Genomic DNA, 21754 nt, shown 5'->3' with positions numbered 1-21754 from the left:
GTAATAAATAGACTGTCAAAAAAAAAACGACCACCAGACACCACTTCAAAAATGAACTCAAAATAACCAACAAAAGACAACCATGACGTAGAAATATTTTGCCTGCTTTTACAAAACCTGCTGACTCACGAGTTTCAATACCTCAGATCAGCAACTTGTATTCAATACATGTGTTCAATTTATTCTTTAGTTTTCACAAACATTGGAGAAATATCGCATGTTCAAGCAAGCGAATTGGATAGAAGTAACGTGTGGTTTTCATATATCATTGTTGAAGGTGATAGATCAATGAAAACTTATATTTTTACGTCTGGTTACGTACCTAGGGATATACTTTAAAGGAACATAAGCTTTCTCTATTCTACTCTCTTTGACATATATTTTTGAACGTTAGTGCCTGAAAATTTCTATAGCTTCTGCGATTCCGTAAACCCTAGTTTTTAGGCACTTTTCTACATGAAGGTATATAACAAAGGGCCTTAGAGCGAACCATTCGAACGGAAATAGTACCTATGAGTAAAAGAGAATTTAAGAATTCTAATTACAAAATAACCGAAATCCAGAAAAGCTTCTATCATTTATCTCAGTAAATTCCATAGAAATAGCATCGTATCATTGTTATTTTAGGCACCTTTACCTACTACCGATTTTCACGACAATACAAAAATAAATTAGGCAATTTCCAAAGTCACGCTCGTTACGCTCAAAAAGGAACGGAATTCCTTTATAAAACTGGCTGCAATCAAGGAACACTAGTCGTAAGACTTTGCAGTAAAAACTTGGTAGTAAAATATATACAGTGCACCATGCATGCGTGCTTGCCAAGTTTTCTCCAAAACAAATGACTGTCGTTAGTGGAATGGTCGAATTGAATACTGTTACTCAATTTTGGAAATAGACTCGTTTATTTCGCGTGAAGTTGGCTACAGTAGCGGTGTTAGTTAAGCTCTTTGAAAGGGGGTTTTCTCCAGGAGAACTGGCATTACGGATTAGCAGAAATTGATGGTGTGTATATTTTAAAGTAGGTAAAGATGTTGCTAAATTAAGTTTAGCGGCAAATGGTAATATTTCTACTTTAGTATATTATTTTAGTATTTATCTTGCCTACTTTAAAACATTGTGATCGATTTCCAAAAAGGTGCTGTATATTAAATTCACCTTGTATGTAATTTGCACATACAAGTTTTGGACCTGTCCAATCGTTTACCTAGGTCCATAATTAATTCTGCTTACTACACATACACCATCTATGTATATAAGGCTGTGTTCAAACTAAACTGACTGTCAGCCGCCGACCTTCAGCGTCTATGCATATTACCACAGATTAAATATAACGCATAACGTATCGTCGTTTAGATGTGAACGAAAACGTGAATATGTATGGAAATACAATAAACTGTGTAACGTTGGCTCACATTCGGCAGCTGACGGTCAGTTTGGTTTAAACTGAAGGCAAAAGTAGAATAAAACTGAAGGTAAATCAAGGAGTTTAACATTTATATCTCATGGCAGCCTTATTACCTGCAATCTGTTACCTGTCGGCACAGATTAGCGCAACTCTGATGAAATTCCACGCGGCTCCCGAATGTTTGATAATGTCCGAACGGCAACGAGATGAAATGGATAGTCCTGTTTGTTTAGGGTTTAACTAGATATACATGGATATATATACATACATGGATGCTGCGTGAAGCCCGTCACGTGTTTGCTGAAGTGTCTGTTTAGAATTTATGCGAATTTCGATACTCGTAGTAGGTATACAATGTGTCTTAAAATGGGCACATATAGGTATGAAGGATTTTATGCTTAAAAGATCACAAAAACTAACTATTTAGGTATTTTCTTAAATCCATAAACATTTTAAGATTTTTCAATAAATTTTTGCATTAGGTAGGTAAACATATATTCCCCCATTTCGATACATCCACCTTTAAAGACTCACACTCTATCTGTGAGTTTCACTCGCGTTTCGAGGAGACATCTTTCATTACCTGAATTACCTGGATAAAAATATCTTTACACTTACGTATAACCTTGCTTTCTAATCTTTAAAGCTTAAGAAGATATTTGTACAACATGAGGCCTTTGCCCTCCTGTGGTACAATCAAGTCTGATGATAATAAATAATACTATGTTTGTCCTTCTTAACCTTGGACATTTTCACAATAACTTTGTTGGTAATATATCCTTCTCTCTTGCCGACAGAGCTATGCAATGCTGCGACGAAGATCCAGGCCTCGTTCCGAGGTCACCAGGCTCGCAAAGAGAAGGAGCAAGCCGTTAAGGATCAGGAACAACAGGATAAGGTAACTATTGTTTTGTGTTTAGACACAAGTATGGTTTTATATTTCAATTACACATAATAAGCAGTCAATCTTTGAAAACACAAAAAAAAAACGAAAGTAACTTTTCGTTTAAATGCGAAAGTAACTTTATCAGTCGTGTTATCACATCAAAACTACGGAACTGATTTACATTAAATTAGGTACACACTTACAGCCAATTTCTTCATAAAAGTAACGGTCAAGTTCGCTTTTTCTATTAGTTTTGCTGTCACTTTAGCCTTGAAACAACGAACTTGACCGTTACTTTTACTTTAGACATTACTTTGACTTTTATGATTGATGAAGAAACTGGCCGTTAGTCTTAAGCCTAAAAAATACATAAGCTATTTTTTATCCGGGTGTGGAAAGTAGTTTTCTCAAACCGTTCACAAACAATATAGAAAATCAATTATACTGTTGACAAAAAACCGGTTTAAAACTACCATATTTTCCACTCCGGTGTGAAAGGGATGTAAATCAGACTTTACAAAATCAATTAAAACTAACAATGTTTTCACACTACCATATGCATATTCCGCTCCAGTATAAAAGCGCTGTTAATCAAACTTTACAAAAACTCAAGCGCCATCCACATTTTAACATCCTTTTCTATAACTTACAGGAAGACATCGAAAAGATTGACCTGTCCGATCCTAACTTGAACAAGGCTGCGACCAAGATACAGGCCTCTTTCCGCGGCCACAAAGTGCGCAAGGACGTCAAATAAGGTGACCACGACGTCAATACAGGGCGGGACTGTCCCTGACTTTGCAAACACGATATTATATTTAAAAAAAAACCTTCAGTAAAGTAACGCCCATTTTGAACTGACAACATATGCGTCCGTTTTTTTTAAACAGCTGTAAAAATTTGGAGTGGAAATTCATAATTTATGAAGTGTTGTTTTTTAAAAAAACTGACGTCTATATTGTCAATGAATTTGTTTTCTAGTCACATAAAAATAACTTTGATTTAATTAATTTGTTTTAATGGATTAATAAGAATGAGTTAAATACGTGATTGGTTCCAATAGATGGTTTGATCGTCCATCTATTGATATTTCATCCAAATGTATTATATCAAGTCGCTATTTCCAAAGTGTGTATTGTAATATCGAATAGTGTAAGGGGTGTACATCTCTAGTCGAATAGTGATGGGATTTTTTTTTGTATGTATTTTATCTAACTTTTTTTTTGGTTAAATTCGTGTTTGCGAAGTCATTGATATTTGAAATGTTTACTAGTAAAGTAAAGTGTGTAATTCGTGTAGAGTATGTCAATTCTCTACTGTATGATTGTCAATTTTTGTCTTGTACTTATTGTTGTTAATAACCGAGGAGTTCTGTTGTTTTTTTGCAAAAAGAAAATTTTCATTTCGGTTCTAAATTTTTTTTAATCTTGTAAATGTACCTATATTTTTTCGATCCAAATTACATTTCGAAAATCGGTCCTGTTTTTGAGTACTAATTGGGTTTTGATAACTAATCTTGCTTTTTTTCCTAATATTTTTTGCAAAATTAAACATTAAATATAATCTTTTTCCTAACAATGTATTTGGCATTGGATTGACGTGTCTCATGAATACCAAAGAGTAGAAAATACTGAAAGGAGTGAATTGAACTATTTATAACATAATAGATATCTATCCCGTTTTTTCTATTATAAATTTTGATCACACTACTTCGTGTACCTATATAAATAAAATATGGGCATTTTTTTATTATTTTAATTAATTAAATAACATTCCATCTTCTTTCAATGTTTGTTGAGAAATTAATATTTTTATTTAGATTAATGTAGACTCTAAGATTAAATAGTTTTTAGTGGCAAACCAAAAAGCTTTGTATTATTTAAAATAAGTTGTATTGTGAATACCGCAATAACATTTCATATGTTTTATTTATTTCAAAAGATATCATGTGTTGGTTTAATATTATCTACACAGTTTCGCTGGATTTTCCTGTAAATTGCTGGTATATTTAGGGTTTATATTAAATACAATATTTAATATTCGCCTATATTACTTGTTTGTTTTATTTATTTTCCTTACGTAAGGCTTCTCTGCTGAAAGTTAATCAGGACATATGAAACCAGGCAAAAAATTACCTATCAAAGTAGTAAGAACCCGAGGTCTGACTAACAACGAAAGACAATACGCGCAATCCTGGATCTTAAATGTTAGTGTTATATTCGACTCAGGGCAGCCTCACATAGCTGAAATGTTTCTTAATTATGAATCCTTATTTAGAGAGCATGAAATTATATTCAAATTGCCAGCTGGCCGATTAACAACTCTGTATATGAGAAGAGGGCTAGATTATGACGATAAATGTCAAAAGTTTAGTCTCATCCACATAAACATCATCAATGATATAAATTCCCAACGAATTTGCTTTACAAATATGATCTGTCGTTTACAATATGAGTTCTCAAATCATTTATTTAAGGCTTGATTTCACCCATATCAACGTCACTTCTCTATTGAATATATCTGCTTTAATTACCACTAATGAAACAACATCCTGCAATCAATTTTCAATCTTATTACTATAGAGTTAAAGTTCGAAATCGCGTGGTCTCTTCATTGAATGTTGGAGCGAATTTTTAATTATTGCCTACGCTGGCTTGCTGTAGTTTTGATATGAAAATGCTTTGTTTTATAACTGAATAATCCATTAGTATTTCGTATTATATCTACGTAGTAATTAGACCGTAGTGAAAACTGAAATTACGAATTTAAAAATCTGAATCAGTATTTTTGCAACTTTTATGTTAAAATTATATAAAAAAAGAACAATGCAAACAGTTTTATAGAAGTTTATTTTCTACAAATTAATAAAGGAATTTTGAAAACATTGGATGAGATGCATTAGACAGAAAAGCGTAGGGTTTAGGAATATGACGGATCGCTTCACTAAAGCGGTCCCAACAGTACCGCTATATACGTTATTAAAACAGATAGGTAATCTATACATATAATAAATCTGTAAAAAAACTGTGTCTGTACATTGAATATATTAAAAAAATAGTAATTGGGTGGGGTTTAGAAACAGTAATGGAGCACAAATCCAAAAAAAAAATTCTGTCTGTATGTCTGTATGTCTGTATGTCTGTATGTCTGTTTGTTTGTACACGCTAATCTTCCGAACTACTGAACGGATTTCAATGATTTTTTCTTTGTTGTATCAGTATTAGGCCTGGTCAACATATAGGCTATAATTTATCTTCGAAACTTGAAGACCTGATGCAGAACTCCAACAGACCAATAAAACTATAAGAGATACAAATATGGTGCCGTGGCAAAAATTGTTTCATTTGATGAGCATTTTCAGCTGAGATAATAAATTTTAAGATCTGGAACACCTGATGTGGAACCCCAAGAGCCCAGCTTCTCTGTACCATATACAGGTATGCCGTTTTAGCAAAAGTTGTTCAATTTGATATGCACTTTCTATTGACTTATACAAATTGAAGATCTAAAACACCTGATGTGGAACTCCAGGGGCCCAGCTAGACTATGGCATATAGAGGTATGACGTTTTAGCAAAAGTTGTTCAATCTGATAAGCACTCTCTATTGACGTATAAACATCAAAGATCTGGAACACCTGATGTGGAACTTCAAGAGCAATACTACACTAGAAATGTATAGAAATGAATGTTATGAAATAGGTATCAAAAAAAGAAATTAGTCCGTTTTTTAGATAACCCTAAAATAATGGACACGTATTTTTCTTTTCTCTCTCTCACAAACAAATAATAACGAAGATACAACACGCTTGAATTGCGTGTTAAGTCACTGCTTAGTACAAATTTTACATACCTAGACGTGGCGTCACGAGCCCCCACTCTCCGACTTTGTTGCGTTATATCTCATTATTATTTTGTATGTCTCTTCCAGACCTCGGGACTACAGAGTTCCGAATTTTGGGAGGCAAACGTGGGGCCGAAGCCAACACGCTGAAGCCCTTTTGAGACAACTTTAATGAAATGGTGACACAAAACCGACGATTATCCCTTTATACACTATAGAAATGAACCCAAGGACAATCCCCGGTGGACATCGTTAAAAAAAAGACAATCCCCGGTTCTGTGCTAAACTATTGCTAACTATGGAGGAAAACTACTTGGGCTATTGTGATGGGATGTTAGTGAATGACAATGTATTAGGTACCTACATATAAAAATGGCAGGTGGAGAGTCGCCACCTCACTTACTGGGCCCCCGGGAACCAGTCACTGAATAGCAACAAGAGGGCAACAGGGACATGAGCGGCTGAAGGGTGAGGATACCTCGGCGGACTTTAAACGCAGATTACGTGCTCCCTGTGCTTACCATGAGGCACCTACCCTCCGAGCAGGGCTACTAATCCTGCTCCTGCGACTCCACTCTGGACGGCCAAGCCAAGCCAGACGCGTGAGACCTACCCCCGTCATGGTTCACTCCGACCGGCCGGAGATGGGGGACAGTATACTCTCCCTGGAGAACTCAGTATATATAGCCCCGCGGGGTCGCTACTCCCCGTCATCAGCCTCAGATGTCCTGCGGTGCCTATATCTCATTACATTGGTATTTATTTATTTTCAAGCATATAATTTACATTTTTAAATATTAAATATAAAAATAAAAAACATTTAAAAATATAAAAAAAAGGGTTGCCACCGATATCGGGCACAGGGTCCAAGGTACCGGTGGTTAGGGTCCCAGAGACAGAAACCTCCTCACAATACGTGCCGTATCAAGGAGTACTGCCTTCTGAATCAGTCCCTTGATCCAGCCGCCCAACGAGAGCCTCCTGAGGTGTTCGTCGAGGCTCTTGGCTATTAAACCATTGGCCGTAACGACAATCGGCACAACAACAGCCGTGTCGACACTCCACATGGCGACAACCTCGTGCGCTAAGTCGAGCTATATCTCATTATTATTGTCGTTATTATCTCAAGAGCCTTTGTCCCAATTATGTTAGGGTCGACTTCCAGTCACGATGCAACTGAGTACCAGCGTTTTACAAGGAGCGACTGCCTATCTGACCTCCACAACCCGGTTAACCGCTCAACCCAACACCCCTTGGTAAGACTTACTGGCTTCTGACTACCCATAACGACTGCCAAGAATGTTCAATGACAGCCGGAACCTACAGTTTAAAATCCCCTCCAAATAACGGTCATTGGTATCCAAAATATACGTAGAAAGTACATACGAACTTAGAAAAGCATTGGCAGGCACTTGCAAGACCTGGAATCAAAGACGCACGTTCATACTTGAGAGATTGGTTCTCTACCCACTAAACCACCACGACTTCCACTAAGTCACCACGACATTGTCATCTATTTAATCTTTTTTTACGTAATAATACGTGTAATATTTTTGCCACACACAACTTAAATGCGGACTAATTAGAATCACTACTTTTATCCCTATGGTCACGTCTATTGCGGTTCAGTTCTCAGCGTTTTGTTTAGTCTGCTGTGCTTTTGCCGTTAAAGTACAAAAATTAAATATATGGAACGTTTCTAATGGTTATGCGTATTCCGTTGTTTTCAAGTCAACGGGCCCTTAAAATTCAATATGAGACTATTCAGATCTTCGATTTTGCTGACCCCGTAGTCGCTGGCATAAGGGACAGGATCCGCGTACGAAGTCGCGGGCAGAAGCTAGTACAAAATATATAACAAGGTGAGTTCAACAAACCATATTGTGGTTAACAGAAATTCCTGCTATATTTCTAATGTTATGGTCACCCATGTATGTTATGGTTCGTTGTCCGCCATTAGCGCGCTCAAAATCTCTGCATAGACAGATAGATCTTAAACTAAATACAAAAGGAAATAGAAGATTAGAAATTAGAGAATATGAATCAATCATTTAAAATCACGAATTTAGATTGAATTGGTGATGAATGAATTCGGGTCAGTTACAAAATATAATATTAAGAAAGAGAGTTATTACTAAATTACTTCAACTAGAAAGCAGTTTCCCACAGTAGACATCAATCAACTTTGCATTTCTGAAATTTTATATTTGACACCTTACGCTTTGTGTATTATCTTTTACTGTTCAACTACCTATACATATTTCCCAGCTATGTTGGGGTCGGCTTCCAGTCTAACCAGATGCAGCTGTGTACCAGTGTTTTAAATAGAGCGACTGCCTATCTTACTCCCACAACCCTCGGTAAGACTGGCTGTCAGACTTTCTAGCTTCTGACTACCCATGACGACTGCCACGGATGTTCAATGACAGCCGGGACCTACAGTTTAACGTGTCATCCGAAACACAGTCAATGGTGTCTAAGATACACTCAGAAAGTACATACAAACTTAGAAAAGTTGCATTGGTACTTGCCTGGAATCGAACCCACACCCTCATACTAGAGAGGTTGGTTCTGTAACCCACTAGGCCACCGCGACTTCTTACCAGGATCGATCAGTTAATCGTGCCTTTCAAAACACTGAAGAACTCGTTATGACAAGATTTTCGGATGGTTGCTGAACCTCATGATCGATCGGTCCGCGCGGGGTCTTGATTACTGTATCCTTTGATTGGATCTTGTCTATTGACTTTTTAATATTTTGTAATCAAAATATACACCTGTCAATATATTCTGTACGAACAAGTGTGTAAGGAGTCAATTGGCCAACTTGCCAACATCAGAAATGCTAAATTAATTGTCGCGTAACTGTGCTTTCTTAGAATTCATGTTAACGGCAATTATATAGCCAAAGAGGACACTAACAATAGTTTGGCTCTTAACTAGTGTGTCGGTGATTAGACTTAACATAAGGATAATGATTTCCATTACTTAGATGACCATTAATTGGTACAGATGGAATATGACCCTTTCCATTAACATTATCACCCTTATTTAAATCGTTATGATCAGCCATAGTTCTTCTAATATCAATTACTAACGGATCTTCATACTTATGAGCATTTCTTATTTTGATTTCAACGTCTTTCCAAGCCCTCCAAATTCTGTCTAAAGCTTCCAGTCTAGGTATTTGATAGAGAACATTATCCGTTTCTGGGTTCACTGTATTTGGTGTATTCGGTGTCATATATTGATTCATTTCTGGGTTCACTGTATTTTGTGTCATATATTGATTCGTTTCTGGGTTCACTGAATTTGGTGTTATATATTGACTCGTTTCTGGGTTCACGGAATTAGGTGTTATATATTGATTCATTTCTGGGTTATAAGGAGAGGAACTAACATCACTTGGAAAGTAAATTATACTATTATCTGGAGAAGAAGAATAGCTGTTTCCATTATCTGGGAATGGTATTACTGGTGCCATTCGAGTAGGCACACAGTTGTCGTATATATTTTGATAGTAAGGATTGTTGAAATTTGGAGGGACTTGCAAATAATTCCAAGGGTCTTGGCTTCCAATAGGTAGGGATGCTACTTGAACTGCGGGAGACTGAGACTGTGGATTTGGTACTTTTTCTTCAAATTCTTCATAGTTATGTTTGGTTATTGTAATGCAGCTGGGTTTGTCTGAAAAAAAAATAGTTTTATTTTAAAAAGGTCCTAAAATATCCGAGGTTACCAATTTATGTACATCATGTAAAGTATACCTTATGTTTGGAAACAAAATTATTAATGTTCTGTAGTCCGTCTGCTTGAGACTTGAAAGAATTGTCAAAAAATACTTACCAAAATGAAACTAGTCTAGTATAATATTTCGCTACCTCAATTAACACCATCATCTTAATTTCAGGCAACAACAACAACAGGAGCCTGAAATGTCGACAAAACAGAATTATTGAAATTGCGAAATAGTCGCAGACTAGTTCCATTTTTATTTAACTAGCATTTTCAAGGGGTTCACTAGCATCACCAGAATGCAAGAATCCTAAATCATGTCGTATTCTTCCTAAAACACTTTTGGTTGATCCTAATTTTATAAGTCTTAATCTTTAACTACTATAATACTACATTAAAAATACGATAAAACTCACCTTTATCAACATTCGTATTTCCATCGTTAGGCTCATTCATGATTCTACCTCTATGTTCAATTTCAGGAACATCATAATCTTCCGAAGAATCATGCGAGATTTCATCTTCAGCTTTACGCGTGTCATGAGGAATCTTTTTAATACTTATTATATGAGTCCCATTCGTAATCTGAATAAAATCTGGATCGTCATCAATATCTAAATCATCATCTTCTGTTGAATGGTTCTTTTTAGGTTTCTTACTCTTAGCCAAAGTAATATGCTTAGATTTTTTTTGTGGAGTTTCATCATCTTCATCACTTCTGGTAATTGGTTTACGTTTTTTAACTGCTGGTAACGGCTCAGGTTCGTCTACAAAGAAATAAACAGGTTTTGGTTGAGGTTTCGAAAACTTTTTAGTTTTTTCACCTCTTGGCCTGTTTTTTTCATGTTCGTGATTAATTGAGTTTGTCTTAGGTTTCTTACCAGTATCATCGTTGTCAGTAATTTCCTCATGTAAGTCTGGTTCATCCATGTGATGAGTATCGTTCCTGTTATCATATCCTTCATCTACCTCATGTGTTTCTGATCTAGGTTCTATTACAGAAGAGGTGTTATTAGGATTATTGTCATTAGGAACAATGTCAGCATCAGTTTCATTTGCCGGTAAATGGTTTTCTTTATTATTGACAGCATCATGTAACGCTTTCATTCTCATAACTTGAGCAGGAGTTGGTATAACTTTTGTTTTAAGTATTACTGGGATTTTAGTCGGAACAATTTTTGGTTTATTGTTTACATAAACGTTTACAGGTTTTGAGAGTCCAGGAGGTTGTATTTGTTTGATAGTGACGGGTCCTTTTTTAGGAAGGAGACGTATATTAATTATCTTTGAGTCTCTATTTTTAGTTGGAGTACTTTGTCTTTCGTCTCTTTTCAATTCGGGTTCTTCACAGGGTTCATCTTCCATAAGGTATTGTTTCTCTCTCTTTTGGCAGCTTAGTTGTGGTTCTAGTACCGTCTGAAAATATAAATTTATATATTTTTTTTATTTATAACAAATTAAAGAATTTGTATGAAAAGTATTCGCTCTCGCCCTGTTTATAAAATCATCTATGTACAATTTAATATTTTTAATTTGTATAAAATAAATAATGCGGTCGTACTTAATGTTATGTTTATATTATAAATGCATTATATAAAAATTAAAGCGTGCATTATATTAAATTAAAACAATGAAATCTATAATATTTACATTAATTCAAGTCATGGGTGTCAAAGTCAGATAAAAATATTTTTTTTAACAGTACATTATTTTAATATTTAAATTATAATTTACATAGCATCAACGATTTCGAAAACAATGAACTGTCATGCAGACTTTATTTATTTATATATAAATAAGTTGCTTGCTATTAATATTATTTACAATACAAATTCGTATCTTGCAATTTCAGAGAAATGTCCAGACTCCGGGACATATTTTCATAACTTTTCATCTATCTATTTAGAGCGCGCGCACACTACAAATATTTAGTCGGCCAATAGTTGATTTGGGTTCATAAAGATTAATCAAATCAGTACAATAGTCAAAGTCAAAGTCGAGTTTTTAGGGTTCCGTACCCAAAAGGTAAAATGGGACAATATTTTTTTCACTCCTCTGTCCGTCCGTCCGTCCGTCTGTCACCAGGCTGCATCTCATGAACCGTGATAGTTAGAGAGCTGATATTTTCACAGGTGATGTATTTCAGTTGCCGCTATAACAACAAATAGCCTCTATGAAAACGAGAATACAATAAATATTTCGGGGGGCTCCCATACAACAAACGTAATTTTTTGCTCATTTTCTAAATAATGGTACGGAACCCTTCGTGTGCGATTCCGACTCGCACTTGGCCAGGTTTTTTCCATGTAAGAGCTCTTTCGGAACGTCAAGAATATCCTGAAGTCGGGTTCGGCCGGTAACATATGTATGTACCCATACACCTTTTTTACCTACTGCGTTGTATCGAAGAACAAAACACAACATTACAACTGACATTATGAAGTAAGTACATACGTAGTGTCTAAAAGATCGTGAATCTAAAAAATCTAAAAAATCGTCTAAAAGATGTCAAAATCAGAAGATCGGTTATTAGCAAACATCTCGCAACCCATCCGACATTTTAAAGGGATAAACAAAATTAACTACACAGAAAATATTAATAACGTCACATTTTTATTAGTTAAACAAAAAAAATGCATGAATAACTTACCAAATTCTTGAATTCTTGGACAGGACTATCAGTAGTTGCTTCTTCAGCCAAACATGTAGTTATTAAAACAAAACACCCAAATAAAAAATGTAGGAATTCCATTATTATTTCATTTAATTTCGTTAAATATGGAATTTAATTTACAGCAGATCGTTCCATTACCGTTAATGAAGGAACAATGACGAACTGTAATCTAATGTTTGAACTAATTTTACTTAAACATCATTAATTGATTCTTCATAGTAAGTTCAATTTTAATTATTTTACATGTGATATGAAGTATTTTTGTTATTATATTAGAAATGGAATGTAGGAGAATATAATAAAATTTATAACGGGTTTCCTTTTTTATATTTTCTTTGGAAATCCAAAAAATCGAATTTTAGAATTAGTCACGTTTAAGCAGTTTTAGTAAGTACCTAAACTGCGTTGAGTCATAATATATTAAACATATTGCCGATTTTTGCGTAGTAGTAGCTGATTCATTTATTTCATTTTCACGAACTGATATTAAGGGGCTATGATTAATGCTCAATCCTTCTCCGCGTGAGAGGAGGCCGCAGCCCAGCAGTAAGACGATAAAAAGGCTGTAACAGTATCAAATAGTAGGGTAAAACTTAATTTCTTATCTTTTCTTTATGTTACCTGACATGTTATACTGAGCTGGACAATGCAGACTCTTTAGTCTGCCGACAGCTTGATCGAGACGTATGGAAGCGCGCACATAACAACGATCAGGTATTTGGCCGGTATCAAAGCCACTAAAAAGTTCAGTTCACATTTTCTTCAAAATACACTTTTTTTTCAACCATCGGGCAAACTTTAGATGCACGCTATTATTTTGTAGGTTTTGTTTTTTTATGATTTTGATGTCATCAAAAAACTTTGTGTTTTGTTAGTGCTGAATCTTTTTATCTATCCAATTATCTATAAAGAACAGTTATTTCACACTAGGGTCGCCTAGGGGACCTTTGTCGCTTGTAGCAAATTAGATTAATTAGTGTCGTTTGGTTTTTAACATCATCTTTCGCACCGATTATTGTCCATTGTATGCCAAAACACCAATACTAACGAATGATGTCGATGGAAAAACCGAACGGGAAAATCTGCTGGTACCACAAAGGAAGGACATAAGCAGAAATGCCATAAGGAAGGAAAGTCAGGCGCCTTCTTGTAGGTCAACCAACGCACGGTAGGCGTGATGTAGAACTAACGAGTCGTTCGGGTTCCTTGTCAAAGATTTATTGGTTGGTGATTTTATTTTGAAAGTAATGGGCAGGTTCCATATAAGTGCGCGTTCCCTCTATACCCGTATCTTGACGCGCTACTTTATTAGGAGATCATTTTATTCTCCCTGGCTGTACGAAATGCAAACAAAAAACAATCGATTGTAATATTTATTTCGAATTCATAAATCTAATGATCGTAGTGATCAAACTATGGAAGGTCGGATAGAATTCCAATATGGCGGACACGAACAGAACTAATAGAGTGACAACCCTGCTGACGCTTCGTATTAGAGTCAGGGTGGTCGGCGGCGCGAATGATAAAGATTTCCTGAGTGATTTCACTTCATATGTTGTTAGTCCATCTTCTGGTGGTGTTACCTGTAAATGTATGAAAATTCAATGGAAGTAGAAAGAACTAGAAAGTAGAAGAAGTAAGTTTTAGCCATCATCAAAGGGACTACGAATCTGTACAGTAGGTATACGGGTCGAAATTACAATATGTCTACACAATTTGATTACCTTAAATCCTACGCCAGGCTCTACATGCGATGGCCCACTAGATTTTGCACAAGGCTGGAAATTACCAAATGCTGTACTATTCCGCCTAATTCTTCACTAACAAACACCCCATGGCTAATTAGAGTAGCCTCTTAAGAATAGCGAGGTTGAGGCAATCTATGGATGGGTGACGGACAATTTTTATATGCATTGCCATACAGCGTGGCAATGCAGCCAGCCTTTTGGGCACGATCCCCGCTGACAGCGATGCGGACGAATTTTTTGATACTTAAAGGTAGTTTTAATTGCCATTTGTAAATATGTAGTTACATTTAATTTGTTATATAAGTATGTATTTGTGTTAATAGGAATTTGTATATGTCTGGATATTATATACAAAACCCTTAATCTACTTACCTGTTCATTAGAAACTTTTTCAACGTTATCAGTAGATGTCTCGGATTTGACGTCTGCGTGTATGGGCTGCGCGTGATTCGTCACTATGTGCAGCGCGCCCGACGCTCCTCGTTTCGGTCGGGGCACCTGATATATTTACAACAAAAAAAGGTTTTATGTAAGTAGGATTTGTATAATAATGTTTTTAACATTTTGTGTAGAACCGGTTCTTCAAACCACACAGACTGAATTGTGTTGCAGGAGAGTTTGTTCCACCATTTCTTCTTCCCAGCAAAAACATATATGAAGGGCGGGCGTTTGTGAGAGCTGTCTTTTATAAACTCGAACTTCACAAAGTGCTGATGTTCAGCCTACTTTGAATAAATGTCTTTTATCTTCTGTCTTTTATATTTTATTTGGATGAAACTTAGCTTTCAGCAATAGAATAATAGCTTCAGAATAACATAAGTTTCTTTTCGAGGGAAATAGTTCACTCGAGAAGTTCATAAACTCATTAAAGTAGCGGATTTGAAAAAGAAAAGTTATCACAGTTACAGAAAAAAAAATGTTAAAAACACATTACATAGGTCTTCTGTAGAGTCAGTCTACTCTCTATTGTGTAACCCTAAAAAATATAATAAAATATTGCTCGTTACGCTCGAGTGCAATTAATTCGACTCACTTTGAGGAAAAACGTTATGGCTATAAAATTTCTCAAAGTTTTCTTAGTAAAATAAAAAATAATAGATGATGCAATAAATATAAAATAGGTATGTGTAAGGATACATAGTTTGTCTGTTGTGTTAGCACCCATAACACAAGCTAATCAATAGGGCTTATGCATACTAGGTAGATATAAATCAGATAATTGCTAGGTAATCCTATAGATAGAGGCACAATTAATTAAGAACATGAATATAACTTACATCTTCATCGATGTGCGCAAAAACCAATGAAAATACAACTAAAAACAAAAAAATCGAATTCATGTTTTCCGCATTTTTCGTACTACTTTTTTAACACAATTCAATTTTTATGTTTCGCGTAAAAATATAAATAAAAATCATCGAATAGCTTTATATAAAAATGTCAATAAATCATTTATTATTGATTTCCTCTAAATAACTCAATTGTATTCAGAATATGTTACAGATATTCTAAACAAAATGTTTAATCTTTTATCTGTTTTTTTCGTTTTTGCAATTTTTTGTAACATTCATGGACACGGTTTCGGCGTAAGTAATATATTTTGTATCTTTAAGACACTACTTTGCAACAACGGTAAAAAACAAAATAAAACGTGATTTTTTTCTTAATTGATGATGCATATTCGGCTGTTAGTGCTTAGAAAAGGTTTTATCACATCTAGCAAATATGGTTGACAATTCATATAGGTGATAGGTATTAAATTCAGATACATGAGGGACTATGTAAAAAAAAAAAGTCGTGGTGGCCTAGTGGGCAAAGAACCAACCTCTCGAGTATGAGGGCGCGGGTTCGATTCCAAGTCAGGCAAGTACCAATGCAACTTTTCTAAGTTTGTATGTACTTTCTAAGTATAGCTTAGACACCAAATGACTGTGTTTCGGATGGCACGTTAAACTGTAGGTCCCGGCAGTCATTGAACATCCTTGGCAGTCGTTACGGGTAGTCAGACATCAGTAAGTCTGACACCAGTCTAATCAAGGGGTATCGGGTTGCCTGGGTAACTGGGTTGAGGAGGTCAGATAGGCAGTCGCTTCTTGTAAAGCACTGGTACTCAGCTGAATCCGGTTAGACTGGAAGCCGACCCCAACATAGTTGGGAAAAGGCTCGGAGGATGATGAGGGACTATGTACAGATAATACGCACGGAAGTAGTACATAACGGAGTACCTATACACATAGATAAAGTATGTAGTAACAACAAAACAATTTTCAACCTCATCTTGATACCCAATTTATTGCAACTAAGTTTAGTTCCCTCGGATCTCCGATGGAATTACGAAAAACACCTACTGGTATACCAAATATATTACCTATACAATTTCATGCAGCTTTGATGCAGTATGGAAATTATACCATGCCTACATGTTGGAAAGAGAGTCTATGATTAACAAACCCATAGATAAGGAGGTGTTGCCAGCTCGTATCCCGGTAAATTTAAAGTTCCCCCGGGAAATCAGCGGCCAGTAGGCTTATTATTGTGAGTCCCGGGTTTTAGAGGTGGGACTTGCACATATTAATGGCTGCCATGAAATAAAACCTAGGTATGGTGTACCGTTGTTTAGAATTTATAACTAGCTATTTCCCGTGGATTGGCTCGTATCTTAAATATTTATTACGCAGGTATGCAGATAAAACTAAAGGCCATTGTAAAAGAGAGGCCAAAGAAATACTGCATTAGTCGGCCGATTGTTTGGTGGGGCTTTTTATAGAATGGTAGATTACAACCATCAGATTTCAGCCGAATGACAAGTTTTAAGTACTAGATTCTCGCTTAGATTCAAACTGAGCTGTCAGCCATCTTTTGGGCCAATTAGCTTAGCCTGTCGACTAAAGCACACAGCCGATTAAGATATTAAAAAAAAAATCTTCTGGATCAAAAATCTAGTAGGTAGTTATTTTATTATGAATTCCTATTTATACAACTACATGCATATTCAATATATTACAAGTTAAATACACATAATGTACAAAAATAAAAGAAGGAAAAATTAAAAGTAGATCAAAATATTTTCGATGTTGGACTGAACATTAAACTATATTCCGCCTAAGTTTATAATAAAAGCCCATAATACATGGTGTACAAGGATAGGGCTGCCATCTCGAATTTCGCCAAACCCGGACAAACATTAAAAAAACCCGGACTTTTGGCGTAAATCGCATTTTTTCCCTGAACGAGAACAATTTTTTTAAACAAAATAATAGATACCTAATTTGTAATCCATGTACTATTAACATATACTTAAATTCAATGAGGTACTTCCTCCATGAAAAGTGTCCGGGTTTTCCCGGGACACTTCTTGAAACCCCGCCCGGACGGTCCCCGGACGGCCTCCAAACGAGGACAAATCCGGGGAAACCCGGACGGATGGCAGCCCTATGTAAGGACCACCGATATGGTAGAACGCGGCGTATATCCGCCTCGGTGGCTATCGACCGCTGAATATATTAGTAGCATGGAATCGTTACAAGCTCTCATATTGTAGCTATAGCTAGGTATAGCGTGGTACTTGCAGGACAATGGATTTGTAGTTACCTACATAGTTATTATTGAGTCGGTAAGTAGACTTACAGCCTCTGGATTTTAAAAATGTGTTGATGAAATCGCCTCGAAGAGTCCGCCAATGCAATGTATAGGGGGTGATAAGAAGAAAATAATTAGCTAGGTTAGATTCTAATGGATCTCAATACTCTTCTGCCTAGCCTTTACCCATCTTTGTTGGGGTCGGCTTCCAGTGTAACCTAATGTAGCTGACATCCATTGTTTTACATGCAGCGACTGCCTATATGTCCGGTAACACAAGTTGTCAGACTTGGCTCAAAAATCTTTTCCAGTTAAAAAGACACGATGTAACATACAATACCAAAAAACAATACTATATCCATGAACATTATTCTAACAACCATGGTTATTATGGTGGTCTGTTTCATTAAACAAAATTCAAATAAAAACCTTAATACTCAGGTCTCACTTCTTATTCACAAGTAGTTCCATAGGGAGAACTCCCTAAAATTACATGGGAAACACTCGTGTATTCCCATAAGCATGGATTATATAGAATAGTTCTCAAGTGACCGAACATGTGCATCTTACTTATTCATAAACACTTGCATTGTCTCTGCTTTGTTACAAATGAAACAGAAAAATAAGTAGGTAGGTACCATTTCTACAGTTAAATTGCCTAAAAAGAGTGCTTTTAGAATAATCGAGTCTATTTTCATTATGTCCCCTGCCTATCAAATTCTTTTAGGGAAATAAAGTAGAAAGGCTCTGATTCTGTATAGCCTTAAAATGATTTGGCAAAGTTTTGCAATAGGGTAGTTAATTAAAACTGATTGCCAGACTTTGACTTAACCAACGAGCTCTTCCTCCAACATTTTCCTATATGTTTTCCTTCAACATTTTCCTATATGTTTATAGACACATATTTATACATAGGAACCTCCGTCGCGTTACTTTGTATTCCACGAAACACTACAGCATGCGAATACAACCTTGCGCTTTAATATTTAAAAACAAATCGATACACGATTGTTGCATTAGTTTGTAGTGAAGGCCATACAATCCATCGTGATACATTAACTGTCAGAAACGTGATAAATATGCCCTTTTACTAGTGTTATATGAAGCAGGAATATTATTAAAACGACATGGAAATTACCCTACTTAGTAAAGCATCATGGCTGTTTTCCCAGCTCGTTAAGTGGAAAACTACCTATCTGCTTAAATGTAGGTACATTATGCCAGTTAAATAAGTCCCATGTTATGATCGCTCACTTGTTTTAAGGTATATTTAAGGAGGATCATAATTTCTCTCAATAGGAAGGATTTTTTTAATTTTAGTATTTGCTGACTGAAAGGCTAAATTATGTTGAACATTCAGGGAATTTACGAAATAACTGAATAATATTGATTTGTATATTGCAGCGTCAACTCCTAAGCGATGCAGATCTGCAATCGGCGCTGATGCCACAAGAACTGAACCCGGCTTTCGTCCCAGAGAAGGTAGCCTTGACACTCTTTCTTTTCCGAAGTAAAATCATCAAATGGCTCCTCCCGCTGTGGTTTAGCAGCGGTGAGGGAGTGTTAGAGCCTTCCTGGCTAAAACCCATCATGTTCCTCCGTAGGCTTTTTATGTATCAGGGCCGCGGTAACTCGCGTGAACAATCCCGCAGAACTTTGACGCTCTTACGCTAAATAACAACAACATGGGAGTGAATGTTAGTATGACGACTGATAGAGGGGATGAAACCGGAAAATATATTGGGCAGGATAAGAAGAAGAGGGTTTTCATACGAACGGATTTTCCCGAGTAAGTACCCGCAGTAGGTACTATGGTTGTCAGACTTTCTGGCTTTTGACTAGCCGTAACGACTACCAAAGATGTTCAAATGAAAGCCGAGACCCTCCAGTTTATCATGCCTTCCGAAACAAGGAAGGACTTGTTATGACGACAAAAAACCACTCCATTTACGTTGCTTAAACTTGACGATGACCCACGAGCTCTTCCCATATTTTTCCATCATTGTTCCTAAATTAAAAACAGCTGTTTCAGGATGCACCATGGCGTGCAGTATTTCCTCTCGGCAGACAACGACGTGAGTTAGAAGTAGCAGTGGACCAGCCACCGCCATCTCCGACCATATCACAAAGCCTTAAGGTCTACAGTCGCATGGCAACTTGCGTGTCTCTGGCTATTGCTGCGATTGTCGAAATTATTCTGTATGTTGTTGAGTTTTATACTGTCAGTTGAGTAAATGAATGGCTACATTAAAATGTCTTTTATTTTTTACTAGCTTCTGCCAGCAGTTTCACCCGCATCCCGTGGGAACCTCTTCACGAACCCGGATAAAAAGTAGCCTATAGCCTTCCTCGATAAATGGGCTATCTAACACTGAAAGAAATTTTCAAATGGTACCCGTAGTTCCTAGCGTTCAAACAAACAAACAACCTCTTCAGCTTTATAATATTAGTATACATAGATTAATCTGGTTCAACAATAGATGAAAAGCTGAAAACTAATTTAAGGCTTAAAGTGGTGTGGTACGGCGTAATATTTTTAATTTGTGGACAGTTCTCCCAAATCTCAGCACATGTCCACGCATGTGACCATAAAAATAAAATTCCATATTAAACGCCGAAACCTGAATATAAAACTGATTTTCCATTAAATAAAACCACAAATAACTGTTCTTCAACAAACAATATATTTTTCATCTCTTACACATTTACGCTACTTCGAGAACTAAAATAATATCAGGCACCGAAATACACAACAACTTATATAACGCCTTCGCACATCAAAGCGAAAGCTAAGCGATATGAAAGCGAAACAATAATTTAATATCTGCTATAATGATGTCCTCCTAGCCGATTATCGGCTACGGCGCCAGTTCTCATATTAGGAGATTAGCCAACTGCGCAGGACATATTATAGTGCACAAGCATTTATAGTGCGCAGACACAGGTGCACTCACTATTCCTTCACTCTCATAGCGCGATGGGACGGCAATCCGACACGACCGGAAAGAGATCAGGCGCAAGACCGACATTTACGTGCTCTCCGATGCACGGGTGAATCAATCACCAAACTTCCAAGCTCCTAGCTGCTATAATTAACTATCGTTTCGCTTTCATCGCTTATAACATTATGTCCTAATCTTTAGACCCACGAAGCAGTTATTTACGACTGATATAAGATTAATTTGTAAAATATAACAAAAAATATCAAAACGAAGTTTAAAAATCACTCAAAAATATTAAATGGGGAAATATTAACGCCGTAGTAAAAAACAGAACTAGCTCAGGATTAACAAGTATACTTGCAAATTGGTCCTTTTCTGTTTATCTATACTCCATTTAAAATAACATTAGAAATTTAAGTAAACCTTTTTTACTGTTTGTTCAACCGATTTTGACTTCTATTGCGTTAGTAGTATGATTAATGACGGCTGCAGTAAATACTTGGTATTGTAACCACTATTTTGCTTTCAATTCCGTTCTTTTGTCTACGGAATAGAAGTCAAAATCGGTTGAACAAACAGTAAAAAAGGTTTACTTACATTTCTAATGTTACTTTTAATTGGAGTATAGTTGCTTTATGGTTTTTCAAAAATGATTTAAGGCCAAAAAAATATACTTTTTGAAAAAATTATGCCTGAATATTCAGCAACTTACTGGTTGTAGTTGTTACTTCTGATATTCGCAATAAATTAATAAGTACAAATTTTCCTTCGAAGTATAAACTGAATGTAAGTATGAATAAAAATTTTACAAAATAATAATTAGGAAAAAGTAGAAATCAAACCAGATTTTTAGTCCAGACTCAGAATGAAATCTCAAATTCTAAATATGTTCTAATACTTACAACTCAATATATTTTTCTCTTTAATTATAAGTACCAAA

The 21754-nt window shown here is 35.9% G+C and overlaps 2 protein-coding genes across 4 annotated transcripts in view; both read left to right on the top strand.

Annotated features, from left to right (window-relative positions):
• Positions 1–4346, top strand: part of LOC124642938 (sperm surface protein Sp17) — a 202522-nt gene extending 198176 nt beyond the window's left edge. Inside the window, exons 4-5 of the mRNA XM_047181729.1 lie at positions 2206–2306; positions 2947–4346. Of these exons, the coding sequence (XP_047037685.1) occupies positions 2206–2306; positions 2947–3051 (206 nt within the window). The 3' untranslated portion in view covers positions 3052–4346. The remainder of the gene's footprint in view (positions 1–2205; positions 2307–2946) is intronic.
• A 10340-nt stretch (positions 4347–14686) lies between these two features.
• Positions 14687–20125, top strand: LOC124643034. 3 transcript variants are annotated; one of them, XR_006985861.1, is made up of 3 exons: positions 14687–14822; positions 19277–19354; positions 19896–20125. XR_006985861.1 is itself a non-coding variant. In XM_047181870.1 (3 exons), the coding sequence occupies exons 1-3, from the start codon at positions 15811–15813 to the stop codon at positions 20100–20102; spliced, it is 354 nt and encodes a 117-aa protein (XP_047037826.1). In that variant the 3' UTR covers positions 20103–20125. The 3 variants fall into 3 exon arrangements, 1 of the variants encoding a protein (XP_047037826.1); XM_047181870.1 differs by lacking the exon at positions 14687–14822 and adding an exon at positions 15811–15879; XR_006985862.1 differs by lacking the exon at positions 14687–14822 and adding an exon at positions 18965–19078.
• Positions 20126–21754: the final 1629 nt, after the last annotated feature.

The sequence above is a fragment of the Helicoverpa zea genome, chromosome 26 (genome assembly GCF_022581195.2).
Source record: "Helicoverpa zea isolate HzStark_Cry1AcR chromosome 26, ilHelZeax1.1, whole genome shotgun sequence".
NCBI lineage: Eukaryota > Metazoa > Arthropoda > Insecta > Lepidoptera > Noctuidae > Helicoverpa > Helicoverpa zea.
Note: the sequence above shows the minus strand (reverse complement) of the source record. Positions and strands in the feature narration are given on the sequence as shown.